The following is a 13,655-nucleotide window of genomic DNA, read 5'->3' as shown; positions in this document are numbered from 1 at the left end:
GAAGGGCTGAGAGGAGCAGGATCTCCACTTCCTGTCCCAAAGAGGACAGGGATGTGAGGGAGAGTGCAATCTCTCAGTCACACAGATCTGCCTTACATTTCTGGTTTGGGCAAGCAAGAAGCCTGTGGGGGCACTGGAAGGAAGCTCACGTGACTGACTGGCTGCTTAGGGGCAGACAGATGCTGTGGGGAGTCCTCTGTATACAAAGACAGGCCAGTGGAGTGGTGGCTGGGGAGCTAGTCCTGCAGATGTTGTTAAGTGAAACCTGATGTGGCGACATGAGAATCTGCAGAAAGCCTCACAAACAACCTTCCCTGGGATGTTTTGGATTGAGTTTTGTGGCTATGTCGTGAAGGAGCCTCACATGTCAGGATAAAAATAGCTCTGGCCTCAATACACAACCCAAGTTACAGTGCAGCAGAACCAGATGTAAAAACATTAGCCACCCAGTTCAGACTCCACTTGCAAGGCCCCGGCTTAATTCACTACCTTCTTCCTTGCTGAGGTCAGGCCCAGGGATCTGGGCAGGCCCAATCAAGTAGCTCTTAGGATTTGATGACTTGAGGGAGTAGGGCAAGAGACAGTGGCTACTGAGAACATACCCAGGAGGCCAAAGGGACAGATGAGATCTAGACCCTGTTGCTGATTTAGCCAGGCCATGGAGACAGTGAGCTGGCTTCTCATCTGTGACCATCTCAGAGAAAGGGGTACAGAGTCCACTCTTGGCAAAGAAAGTGCTTCATGAAGCTGGGCGGTGGTGGCACATGCTTTTAAACCCAGCACTTGGGATGCTGAGGCAGGAGGCTCTCTGTGAGTCCCAGGCCATCCTGGTCTATATAGGGAGCTCTAAGACAGTCAGGGCTACATAGAGAAACCTTGTCTCAAAACAAAACAGAAACAAAAAAACAAACAATAATAACAAAAAGAAAGTACTTCATGGAAGAAGAAGCAAGACTGGGAAGCTGGTATGGAACAAAAGGGAGACTGGTAGGGAAGGAGCAACTTCCTATAGAACTAAGAGACTGGAAGAAGGGAGGCCAAGCTGCTTTGGTCTTTTTTTTTTTTTGAGAGGGAATTGTAGAATTGAAGGTAGTACCATTGTTTGGTTCCATGGATGAAAGAAAGAAAGAAAAAATAGGAAAAGAAAGAAGGGCCCATGGCAAGCAGGTAGATCATGACACTTAAATGTTAGGTCAAGTATCAGACCTGCTGTGACCCTTAGCCCAGATTGCCATACTACTGCTTGGACTCCGAGGGTACCTGGCTCACCTCAGGCCTGATATCTGCCTGAGAGCAGAGCTTGTTCAGGCCTTAGGAGAAAAAGAGATGGATCTTGGGTTCTACTAATTGTTCTGTGGGTCAGGGTGGTCCCACAGAGGACTGGTTACTGTCCCTTTTTTCCACAGCCTGGCAATACAATACATGTGCAGATTTTATGAATCGGGTAGAGATGGTATACAGTGACCTGAGCCCCAGGAGCCCCAGGCTGGGAGATGGCTTTCCTGAGAGGCTCTCCTGCTGTTCTGGAGGGAGTTCTTTTCTGGTCAGGAACAAAGGAGGTGGAACTCAGACCTGGTTGTCTGTGCTGGCAGGAGAGAGTTTATGCTAGGTCACGTGAAAGGAAAAGTCCCTTGTGGGCAACTCTGTCTCCAGTGCCCTGGGAACCACTGTGGTACTACATTTAGGGCAACACAGCACTCACCTAGCCATGTGATAGGTCTCTTCCCCATCACTGTGTGGGATCTGCACTACTTGGGTGTACAGATCTAATGTGAAGGAGGGGCCGTTGACTTCCCTGGAGATGCCCTGACATTGCCTTCTAAAAAGTTCCTGCATGGAGGGTGGAATGATTTCCTCTTATGGGACACAGCACTGTAGTCTCAGGTTCTCAGATCTGTGTCATGGAAAGGCAGATGACAGGACTCTAGACAGGAAGAAGGGCTGGTCTTGCAGCCTCTGTCCATGTGCAAATACGCATATATGCACAGTGCCCAGGAAGTAATCTGGGGAAAAGCAGCCAGCAGAGCAATGAGGACATTTCCTGCATGCTTTCTGACCTCAACACCACCCCACACATCCACTGCCAAGGCAGCTGAGCCAGAAGAGGGCAGAGGGCAAACTGGCTTCCTGCATTCCTTTCTTACTGATTTGATCTTGACCCTCCAGAGTAATGAACATATTTGTAAAGTCTGATGCCAGCTGTGGAGATGTAGATGTGAATGCACCTTCATCTGTCTGGAGGGTCTCATGGCCCCAAGTTCCAGAAAGGGCTCAGGCTAACTTTGTGGCTACCAGTAATTGCGGGTTTGTGAAGGAAATTGCAGTATTGGCTATAGGCTCTTCTCTGGGATTCTTCCCAAGACTGACTTTCTGCCCATCTTGGATGTTTTGTTGTTCTTTTCTATGACTTCTGAGTGTCCCTGGCTGATATGATTCATTCCAAGAGCTTTGGCAGACCAGGGTAAAAGTTCCACTACTTCAGCCTCATTAATGGCCTACCCATTCTGATGGGGCGAGGGACTGAGATTCAGAGTTCTCCACCATGTAAGTTTTCTCAGCTCTTGTCTCTAAGCAGCACCGTGCTTTTGATACCCAATGGCCCCCAGGAACCTTGCAGGACCCCAGCTCTAGACTGGGTCCCTAAAGTAGTTTCTTGGCTCATACTCTCAGTAGCAGGAACCCATATTGCAGCTATCAACTTCTCTGTGCTCAGGAAGGAGGTAAAGAAAACAAGAGACCACAGAAGGGTCCTGGGAGCACCAGGTATCTCAGTCTGCCCATGGCTCATGCAACCTTCTGCTGCTGTCACCCTGAAGATGGGTAAGACGGTAGGGTGCTATCTCCTAGGGAGGAAGGACTGAGGAGCATTGCAGGGCTCCTTCCTCCTGGGCTCCTACTGACCCCCGCCCCCATCTAAGGAAGTCTTTCCTCCATTTCAGTGTAGCTCCTATTACCTGTTCTGCACCACCACACTTGCTTTCTGCCATCTGTCCCCCGAATTTGGGGTTGGTCCTTATTATACTGACTTGAAGACAGAGAGGGTAGAGAATGAACTCTTCCGTTGAGGGACAGGAGGTGGGAGCCACAGCAGGGGTCCTGGCATCAGGATATGGGAGCTGCTTCCTTGACCACAGTTAATGACTGCTCAAGGGAAACTGGTCTCCTGAGTGAGGAAGTGATGGCATCCTGGGGAAATGGGAGAGAGGAAGCCAGGCTGCTGCTGGAGGCCCTCACTCTGCACATCAGGCAGAACATGCAGCGGGAGAACCTGGAGCTTGGGCTCCCATGTGCCTCCTGCTGCAGGGCTCTGGAGATCCATAGCTTTGTCACGGAGGGGTGTCCTCAGTACATGGCCTGTGATTTGACTTGGCATATCCAGGGGTGTACCAAGGCCTGAAAATACTCTCAACTTCTCAGACACTGGTCAAACAGCTAGGGGCCTCTACTGGGGTGGGGCAGGTGTAATATGGATCCAAGGCTAGGGACCAGAATACCATGGAGTTGTGGGGGGAGAGGGGGAGGGACAAAGACCTGGCAAACATCCAAGACTCATTGGGTAATTTCTTACCAATCTGTGTCCTTGGGCCTTTTTAAGGATCACGTGGCTGAGGGAGGTGGTCTCTGCCTGGGAGAGGAGGAGCTAGGCAGTGTGGCCAGGGACAAGAGCTACCTGCCACCCCGAAGGAACCCGAGGAACAAGCACCAGGAATGCCTTGGCTACCTTCGCTTGCAAGGACAGCCCGGAAACAGCCTGTTTGAATTATCCTGTCTCTTGTCTGGGCTGCCTGCCATGCTGAGAGCTATTCTGAGCTTTGTTGAGGAGGAAATGGCTGCCTAGCCTTTTTCCACCTGTGAGACCCAAGACTGAAGGTCCTGGCTGGTTGCCTGCCTGTGGAGAAATTGCCTCAGAGGGTTTTGTACTTAGTCGGTGGTTCAAAAGCATCAAAAGTACTGAAGATGAGGGAAAAGGGCTGTGAGGGTCTGTTTGGGGGCTACTGGAGTGTGAGCCGGGAGGCAGCAGGAGGGCGCTCTCTTTTGTGGTAGAAGACCATGGGTCAGCAATCTACCGGCCCTCATACCTGGCAGAGCAGCCTTATGAGTGACCTCCTGGTGCAAGGTAAGATTCAGTACTAGCATCTTCTCAGGACAGAGCCCTCAGGGAAATACTTACTGGGAGGGTTTAGCAGGTTGGCTCTGCTGGAGGTGGGCACATGAAGCTCTGAGTGGCTGACTCGGAGATCAGGGCCATCAGGTGTGCCTGGGTCATCCGTCTGGCCTGCAGGGGAGGAAGCAATTTCTGCCAGCACCTCCAGATCCTTCAAGACAACCTGGGGAGACAAGCGGAGGATGAAGGACACACTCCCTACTATGGGCTGAGCTGACGTGGCAGAGGTGAAGTCAGAGATGAAGAGTGTCTTGTCGGGAAGGGACACCTGTAGACCAAGTGCTGCTTGCCTATTGCTGTGAGAGGGCTTGGGGAAATGTGGTGAAGGTGAGGATTAAGAGGACACTGATGGCGAGGCCTAGGAAAGGAAGCTGATGAGGCTGGAGAATCTTTCCCGCAGCCCACCTCTTTGACTCTGAACCAGGACTGGAGAGGGCTCCTTGAGATGCAGGTCCTGGGCATCAGGATGAACCATACATAGGATGTATGTCACAGTCTCTGTATTGTATGAGGTTCTTGGTCCTATACTTCCCTGTGCACGAACAGACGTCACTGCAGAGGTGACACTGGGTCACACAGAACCCAAAGGGTCCTCTATACTTTGGGTGTGATTCTGGCCTCTGGTGACTTCCTAACATCCAGACAGGACTGTCTCCCACGTGTTTCCACTCAGTTTTGGGTGGGGGCAAGGCCTCTTCAGCTGCCAACTTGCCTACTGACTTTTCCAGGGAAGAGGCAGAATACACGTGCAAGTTACTCTGGACCATAGGCCCTCTCTCCCCTGGGGTTGCTTCTAAAGTACCCCAGCCCTGAAACAACATCATTTCCACTTGGCACTAGAGCTGCACAATGGCAAAGCCCATCCCATTGTTGCATTATACAGTAGGCAGTAGGGAAAGACCAGGGCATGCCCCTTTGTGTATGGTCATGGGTCCTCCCACTGCAGGTCCTGCCAAGTCTTTCTGCTCCCAACTCACCAGTTCTCAAGAAGGCCTGCCTCTGCCTCACCACAGGTACATCCTTAGAACTAACTCTGACCTCTAGCACATCTCAGCAAACCGGCTGAAGACAGGGACAGCTGTGCCTTCATTGTGCTACCTTGAACCCAGACCAAGAATTAATCATGGGATGGTGTGGGAGGAGGAAGGGGAAAAAAAGAACCACAGTAGGGAAGGGGACTAGGGTAAAAACTGCAGAGCTCTGTGGGTGGGCCCTGAGAGGTTAGCTGGGTGGAATTTGATAACACAAGGTCAAGATAAGGCTAAAATGTGGGTCCTTTTGGGATGATGAAATGTTCTGGAATCAGATAGTGATGATGGCTACAAATCCCTTTAAGCACAAATGCTCTTCAACTGAAGATGGGGTTATGTTCTAATATACACACTGCAATTTGAAAATATCACAGTCTATCCACCCAACCTATGAACACTGGAACTCAGTAACACAGCACACTGCAGACAACAAGTTGCTTTCCTTCAAGATGACAAGGCTCACCGGGAACTGCTCACCACCAAAGGGTATGAAGTATAGTGCACACCAGTGAGCCCAGCACTTAGGAGGGAAAGGTAGGACCAATTTGGGTTTGGGGAGATGGCTCAGTGGGTAAAACATTTACCCTGCAAGCAAGAGGACCTGAGTTTGGATCTCCAGCATCCACGTAAAAAGTCAGGCACAGTGGCACATGTCTGTAACCACAGTGCTGGAGTGGAGGAGATGGTCAAATCCAGGGCGCTTGCTGGCCAGCCAGTCTGCTAAAATGGTGAGCTCCAGGTTCAGCGAGAGACTCTCTTCAAAAAGGTAAAGAGAGCAGGCATGATGGCTTAGCAGGTAAAACCATTTGCCATCAAACCTGCTGATCTGAGATCAATTCCCAGAACTCACATGGTGGAAGCAAAGAACCAGTTAGCACAAGTTGTCCTCTGATCTTCATTTACATACACATGCCATGATAGGCCTGTTTGTGTATAACTCTGGAAAGGTCTCTGACATGTGAGAGTGCCTTACCCGATGCTATGTGACTGTCACTTTTCTTGACACTTTTCTGTTTGTCAGTCTTCTGCTTGACTAGCTTTCCTATACCACTGTTGAGGATCCCTTTGCCTGCTGACCTTTTCCGGCCTCTTGGTCTTCTCTAACACCTGCACCTTGCCTCCTCTAGGCTGGTCATGGTGTCACTCACTCAGATGCCACCTCTACTGTTCCCCCAACACAGGCCCTGAGACCTTCTTTAGGCCTGTATGAGTTCTTGCTCTTATCCAAGCTGCATAAGACACTGGACTGTTAGGAGGGAGTCAGAGCCACCGTTGCCTATGGCTGTGGGCATAAGAATCAACAAAGCAATGGCCCTTGCCAGGAGCTTATGGTTTGCCTGTCCTTTTGTGCACTGGAATTTGGGTTTTAGTTGCTCTTGGAATAGGTTCTATTTGCTGAAATGTGGGAAAGGGCTCCAGAGTGACTGGAAGACATGACCCCTACACAGCCCTGTCATATGGCAGGAACAAAAGGTAGCACCATGTCAGCCCAAGAACTAGAGGACCCTAGGTGGGTTTGGGTTGTAGCCCTAGGGCTCTGTTTCCTAAAAGGAAGAGTCTCCAGCAGGCTCTCGGCTCCAGGAAGGGAAGACACAGAGGGAAGAGGGTGTGGTGGGAAAGCAGATGGCACAGTTATAAAGTTTTGAAAGAGAAGCAGATCCTAGCCCCCACCATTCTCTGGAACTCCATTTCACAAGCAAGGCCCTTTCCAAAGGTCAGGGATGGGAAACTAGATCAGGGACTTGGAGTGGGGGGACAGCATGGGGTGACTCAACCAAAACTAAACAGCAGGGCAAGAATCAAGTCAAGATAAGTTCTACAATAATTAAACAGAGTTTTCATAGGGGTACTCCCACTCCGAGAGAACTGCAACGTATGTTCACACAGAAACTTCTATGTGAACATTCATCCCAGTTGAACAACAGAAAGGTCTCTCTTCTGATAAACAGAATGTGGTATATCCATTTCACAGAAAAATAACCTGGTTATAAAAAGAAATGAGGAAGGGGGCTTGACTCAGTAGTAAAAGCTCTTGCTGTAAAACCTGATAGGCTGTAGGGCACATTTGTAATCCCAGTGCTCCTGCAGTGAGATGGGAGACAGAGACAGCCTGACATATGCTGTGGATCAGCAGAAACAACAGAGATCTTGGCTCAGTAAGATAGAAGGTAACTGACTCCTGAAAGTCATCCTTGATTGTGGCATGTGTACAACCATACACAAATTAAAAAAAAAAAAAAGATATTAGCCTAGGTAGCAATAGGAAGAGCCTCATAAACACTTGCTAAGACAAAGAAGGTAGATATCCAAGGCTACAAACTACCATGATTACATGAAATGTCTAGAAGAGACAAATCTGAAAAGATGAAGGTATATTTATGGTTGCCAGTAGTTAGGGTTGAGACTGCTAATGGGTACAGTTGCTTTCTTAGGGGATGAAATGTCCTGGAATTAGGCAGTAGTGATGGTTAAAAACCTTGTGAGCCGGGTGGTGGTGGCACACGCCTATAATCCCAGCACTTGGGAGGCAGAGGCAGGCGGATCTCTGTGAGTTCGAGTCCAGCCTGGTCTACAAGAGCTAGTTCCAGGACAGGCTCCAAAGCTACAGAGAAACCCTGTCTCGAAAAAAAACAAAAACAAAAAAACAAAAAACAAAAAACAAAAAAAACCTTGTGAAAACATTTTAAAAACTGCTCAGTTTTGGTATATGAACTGTATGTAAAATGTAAAAACTAAACCAAAATTTCAAATTAGCACACTAATTCCCAGTCCGGCAGCACTTTAGAGAATTGGCTTTCTTTCACCACTGCCCAAAGAGCAGTTCTTTCTAATGTCCTATGATCTGACAATTGGTTCAGACTCAGGACAGATGATGAAGAGGAGGAGGTCACCCTGGTCTCCTTCATGCACTTTGCTTCTACAAGTCATGCTGCCCCTCAGAGATCTCTCTGTGCAGGTGGACAGGGACACATGCCCTCTGAGCAAAAAATCCGGGAGGTCAAATGTTCTGAGTGAGAAAAGTATGGGCAAGCAAGGCTGACGGTACAGATGCCCCCAGCTCTTGCATGATCCCTGACACCAGGTACATGACCTAATAGATGTCTGCAGGGTACTTTTTCCATCTGAAGACGTGCCTAGGAAGAACCAGTAGCATGCAGGAAGAATGAGCTGAACAAGGTCATGTCTCCTGGAGCAGCTCAAGAACCAGGCTACAAGAGACAGAGAGGTCAGAGGAGCAAGCTGCACTTGCTTCTGGCTAGAATTAACACTCAGTCACCATCCGTGTCACCTTACACTCTTACATGAGAATCTGAGATTTGTACCGTCACCAGCTCAAGATAAAGAGTGCCTGTTTCATACTCAGCTCTGGTACTTAAACCTAAGTTTGTTAATAAAACTACTCAGGGCTTTGTGGTCAGATATTCCAGACTCCCAACACCTCCCCTAGACCAGGTAATGCTATCCAATGCAGCTCTCCTCTTCCTAAAGCCTACTGAGTAGTTACTATGGTTCTGCTCTGACTATAGGAGACACAGGGCTAGACAGGACAGGCTCTGTCTGAGTCACAGGCTATAGGATGCAAAATTAAACATTTATTGAAAGAGAGCCTCTGGGCTTCAGGAATCAGCAACTTGGTTTGAGGGGAGCCAGGAGCCTTTGGAAGCACTTGAACATGTATCCACCAAAGGCGTGCGTGTGTGCGCACATGTAGGGCATTTGATACATTCTTTTAACTAGCATAAGCTGCTTATGAATGCAGAGAACAACTTGGCACATTCTAGGAAACAACGCTTGTGGTGCTTTAGCTCCAGAGAGGGATGTGAGGACTGGAAGGTGTGTGTAGCTAGAAACAAGCTCAGGAGGCAGACTAGAGTGGACTGTCACAAGCTTATGATCCACACAAAGGAATATGGGCTCCATTTTGCAGGTAATAGCATCTCTGTTTCCCTGTACAAATGGAGACTTGACCATGCAAAGCTGCCCTGAAGGCTGTGAGACCAGCTGGTTCTCTATGCCCAAGGATTCAACCAACTGTGGACTGAAAATATTACTGTGATGTACATAAATACAGTAATATGAAGGTTTTTTTTTTTATCTATTTCCTACACAATGAAGTATAATAGTATTGCCAAAGCATTTAATTGTATTGGGTATAATATGCCACCTAGAGATGACTTAAAGTGCATGGAACAGACTACGCAGGTTATATGAAAATACTGGCCCATTTTATAGAAGGGATATGAACATTTTCAGATTCTAGAATTCAAAGGGTCTCTGCATCAACCCTTTATGCATACCAAGGAACAAGGGGACTTCATGTACAGAGCACAGAAAGCAGGCTCAAAGATTCTGATTTACCACTCTTATTACAAGACTTTTAATCCCAACACCAAGATGTTAATGGCCTTGGCTTGGTGATGGGGTGGACTTTTCATGAGATTGTACACCATCCATCTCTGCATTATTGCCTCCTGCCCACTGGACAGGAGAGCAGAGCCAGAAAGGCTGCACATTTTGCATTCAGAACCCTCTTATTTTAGAAAGCTTAACATCAAACGGAAAATGAATGCAAATTACACTTCAATTGCACAATTAAAGCCGGAAATGTTGTCCACAGGTTCCTCTGGTGATCCCCGCCACTCCTCCTGTGCTTACAAAGCAAATTATTTGTTTCTGGTCCTAGAGACTGGCAAAAAGCCCATAGTCCTGCCTGGGACACCATACATGCACAGGTGCACACACAATGAACTGACCCTTCCTGCCCCTTAAATAGAACAGAACTGAAGAAGGGAAGGGGCTGCTTGAATGGACGGCAAGGAATGACTTACAGTGGATACTGGGGAGTTACTGTGGGAATATATAGTAGCTCTCTGACATTAGCTCTTGTGATCAAATCCCGGGGCTAGCTGTTTCTCACCTGACTCATAATCCCAACTTGGATTTTGGGCTTTGAAGCAACAATCAAAGATCTGGCCCAGGGAAGAGTGCTATGGCAGAGAAAGGTCTTGTCAACAGGGGCTCTGGGAGAGACAGCAGAGACAGTAGAGGTCCACTCTTCCTGTTAGAACTGGCTTTGAGTCTCTGTGCCCAGCCAGGGTTGTGGTGTTCTATACTTCCCTGGAGACCCTGCAATCCTTGGAGTGTGGGTAGGAAGCTGGAGACAAGGGATTCTTGCTCAAGGACCTCACAAGGCCAGAAGGAAAGGCCCCAGAGCCACAGACATGTGGCCAGTTTCGCTCCACCCCCAGAAACCCAGATCCAGTTCTCCTGCCAGTGAGCAGGCTGCCTGGGTCCATGCCCATGGTTGGCCTAGAGTCCTGGCTCTGAGGATGGGGACTAGCTCAAAGAAAGCAGGAGGAAGCCACACCAATTAGTATGCGCTACACAGCATTTTTGCAAAATGAATATAAAACACTTGTGCTTTCTTTTTGTGTGAGAGAAAGAAGAGGGGAGGGGAAGGGAGGTTATAAGAAAGCAATATTCTGCAGGAGCAGGACTCCTGCTGTTACCATGGCAGTGGAAGGGGGTGGGGAGGGCCATCAGCTGGTCCCTGGTTCTGGAGTGCAATGTGCCTTGACTCCTTGGTGGGGTGCAAGGGTCAAGGTTGAAGACAGTGAATACTGTCTCTGAGGGAAGTCTCAGGAGCTGCAGGAAAGGGGCTTTGCATTTCCCATGGTGTGGGCAGCAGAGAAGAGAAACCAGGGATTCCTAAGATGATCCCCTTTGTTGGAGACAACTTTATAGTAGCAAATGGCATTTTCCACATAGGATAAACATGGACACTGTCATCTGTCACCCTCATTTTCTAGTAGCCAAGGGCAGCTCTCTTCTGGACTGTGTTGCTTTTTTCCCATCTTTTGCTGGTCTAATGGGTGTCCAATACCTGTCTAGAGCCCAGCTCAGGAAATGATGTGGGTCTGGAAGGCTTTCTGCCTTCCCCAGGCACTGTGGCTGCTCCACTGTCCCAGCTGGTGAGGCTATAGGCTGCAGTTTCAAGTCCCCACACTGGGGAGCCTGTTCTTGCCGTCAACCAACACTCCGGCTCTAAGTCCCAGGCAATCACTTAGGAGATACTGACCTACTGCAGCACAGGGAAAGGAAATAGATGATGCATAGTTTGGAATAACTGCTGCCAAAGGGATGGATGGACAAGACTACCCACTGAGTTTTAGGAAGCATTAGGAAGCTCTAGGTTTATGTAGTCAAGTGCTAGCTGAGGCTCTGGATGTCAATTGGCTCAGGAACCCAGCTCCTTCGAAGGGAAATCTTTTTCCTATTGTCAGGAAAATCCCAAACTGTGCTCTCTTCAGTGCTGGCCGGGAAGAAGCTCTAAGAATGTTCCCAAGAGGCACACTTTGTACTGGCAAGAGAGATGGATGCAGCTCCTGACTCTGGACACTGCATTCTGGCTAGTGTAAGCCAGTGTCAAGGAATATCTGAAGACTGTGTCCAGAACAGCTGATTGTAGTGTCTCACATGTGATCTGGGCCAGGTCAGGTTGTCCCTCATGCTCTGAAGCAAGGCTGACAGGAAGGCAGAGGCACCAAGGCCTGGCTTTCACAGGAACATTGGGCTTTCTGTTTCTGCCCACATAGGAACTAGTTCCTTCTGTTATAAGGGTATAGCTCAGTGGCCAGGCCTCCTCCATCCCTGGCCACATATGACTTGGCTCTTGCTGCCCTGGGGCTCGGGGAATCAGCCAGAGAATTCACCCTAGGAAGCCAGACTGAAGGCCAAGAGCAGTGGGAAATGCACCCACACCAGCTGGCAGTGGGACTGGAGGCCTCCGCCCTAGACACAAGGTAAACAGGAGCTGCAGAAAGCAGCAGGCAGGCTGGCATTCTGAGCAAAGATGTGGTCACACGGTACCATGAGAACCCTGCCCTCTGCAACAAGATGAGCATTGCCCCAAGAAAAAAAGTTTAGAATTCAGGTGGGCAAGGTCTGTCTAGGTGTGAACACATTTCCTGTCCTATTAGAAAACTACTCAGGTTGCTTTTTAGTGTCTTGGCAAAGCAAAGTAACTTGCATCTGTACACATACACAGCTCACAGTCAACGTTGGCTGACTGAGTACACATCCTAGGGGAATTTAGGCAGCTTTTTTTAATTTTTCCAAATGGACTTCGGAGATCTTTCCTAGCGTCTAGACCTGGACTGTCTATATGAAGGCCAGTCAGTACCTATGCTACTGTCAGTCCCACTGATCAGTTGTGTAGGTTAGTGTAGATGATGCTGGTGGTTGCCCCTCTTGGGGTACAGGACAGAAGAAAGGGCAGCCTAGGGTAGGATCACCGAGAGAGTGGACTGCTGAACCTACCCCCTAACCCCACAGGTCTTCCTTCCTGCTGATCCAGCCATTCTCACTTGTTATCATTCTCACCTGATATCCTGGTTCTTAGGGGTGGAAATTCTCTGAATTGTTAGGGAACCCAGTGCAGCTGGAGAGTGGTACACATGCATGCCCTAGAGCTCTGTCATCAAGTGATGAGCCCCTGCATTGTGGTAATCAGCAGAGGGGAGGGGTTCTGATTCTCCCCAGAGTTCTGCTTAACTGTGGTTTATTGGTAAGCTTCCCACAGCACCTGGCCTGAGATATGGACAGGGCTGGGTGGGACCAGCACATTCTGCAGCCAATGTGGTTGTTAACCTTCTTGTGAAATGTTTCTGAGCAGCAGCTATGGGTTGGACAGACTTCTCTTATAGCTCAGAGCTAACCTGCTATTATAAAGAGTGATAAGGGCTATAAATGGATGGACATAAAGGCAGAGAGGTTCTGGCCCAGTCTTAATGTGCTGAAGAACGTATACTGGGGACAGAGACAGTCAGAAAGAGGAACGGAGATGGAAGGGAAGAGAACAGGGAGAGAGGTGAGAGAGAGAGAGAGAGAGAAAGAAGGTAGGAGGGGAAGAGAGGGAGTGGAGTAGAGGAGAGGAAAGGAGAGATCACACATTAGCTTCAGAGGAATTCAGAAAACCAACTACAAATAAATTCCTCAACTTCTCTGGGTTCTTTGAAACTAGTTTCCTCTCAGGTGAAATGGAAAAAACCCCAGAGCCCTCTTGTGAGGCACCTGGGCAGATGAAGGTGAGTGTTGGGGACCAGGCCTGTGACAAAGCCAGAGAGTTGTCTGAACTGTTACTGTGGAGAGTGGCCCTCTACTGGCCTAGTGTCTTGTGAACCCACAGGAAACTGCCACTTTCAGTTTTCCAGAGGAAGGGAAAAAACCCATGCAATCTGGAAGAACACTTGACTTCTAAAGATGCCAGGAGCAGTGTGTGGTGCATGGGTGACCACAGTCATGGTCTGGCTGTTGCCTCCAGACTACATGGAGAGGCATGGGAGTTGAGAGCTGGGGTCTCTGCTTCCACAGATCTCATTCTGGTCCACAGTTGTAGCTCCCAATCAGATATGTGCACCATGTCTCCTGGGAGTCTGTGAAAAATGCCAGCGCCGCCC

At 48.9% G+C, this 13,655-nt stretch overlaps 1 protein-coding gene across 1 annotated transcript in view; it reads right to left on the bottom strand.

Annotated features, from left to right (window-relative positions):
• Vac14 (VAC14 component of PIKFYVE complex) overlaps positions 1-13,655 on the bottom strand; it is a 112,164-nt gene that overhangs the window by 45,897 nt on the left and 52,612 nt on the right. The window contains exon 13 of the mRNA XM_057754399.1: positions 4,172-4,328. Coding sequence (XP_057610382.1) covers positions 4,172-4,328 — 157 coding nt within the window. The remainder of the gene's footprint in view (positions 1-4,171; positions 4,329-13,655) is intronic.

The sequence above is a fragment of the Chionomys nivalis genome, chromosome 21 (assembly GCF_950005125.1).
Source record: "Chionomys nivalis chromosome 21, mChiNiv1.1, whole genome shotgun sequence".
Lineage (NCBI taxonomy): Eukaryota > Metazoa > Chordata > Mammalia > Rodentia > Cricetidae > Chionomys > Chionomys nivalis.
Note: the sequence above shows the minus strand (reverse complement) of the source record. Positions and strands in the feature narration are given on the sequence as shown.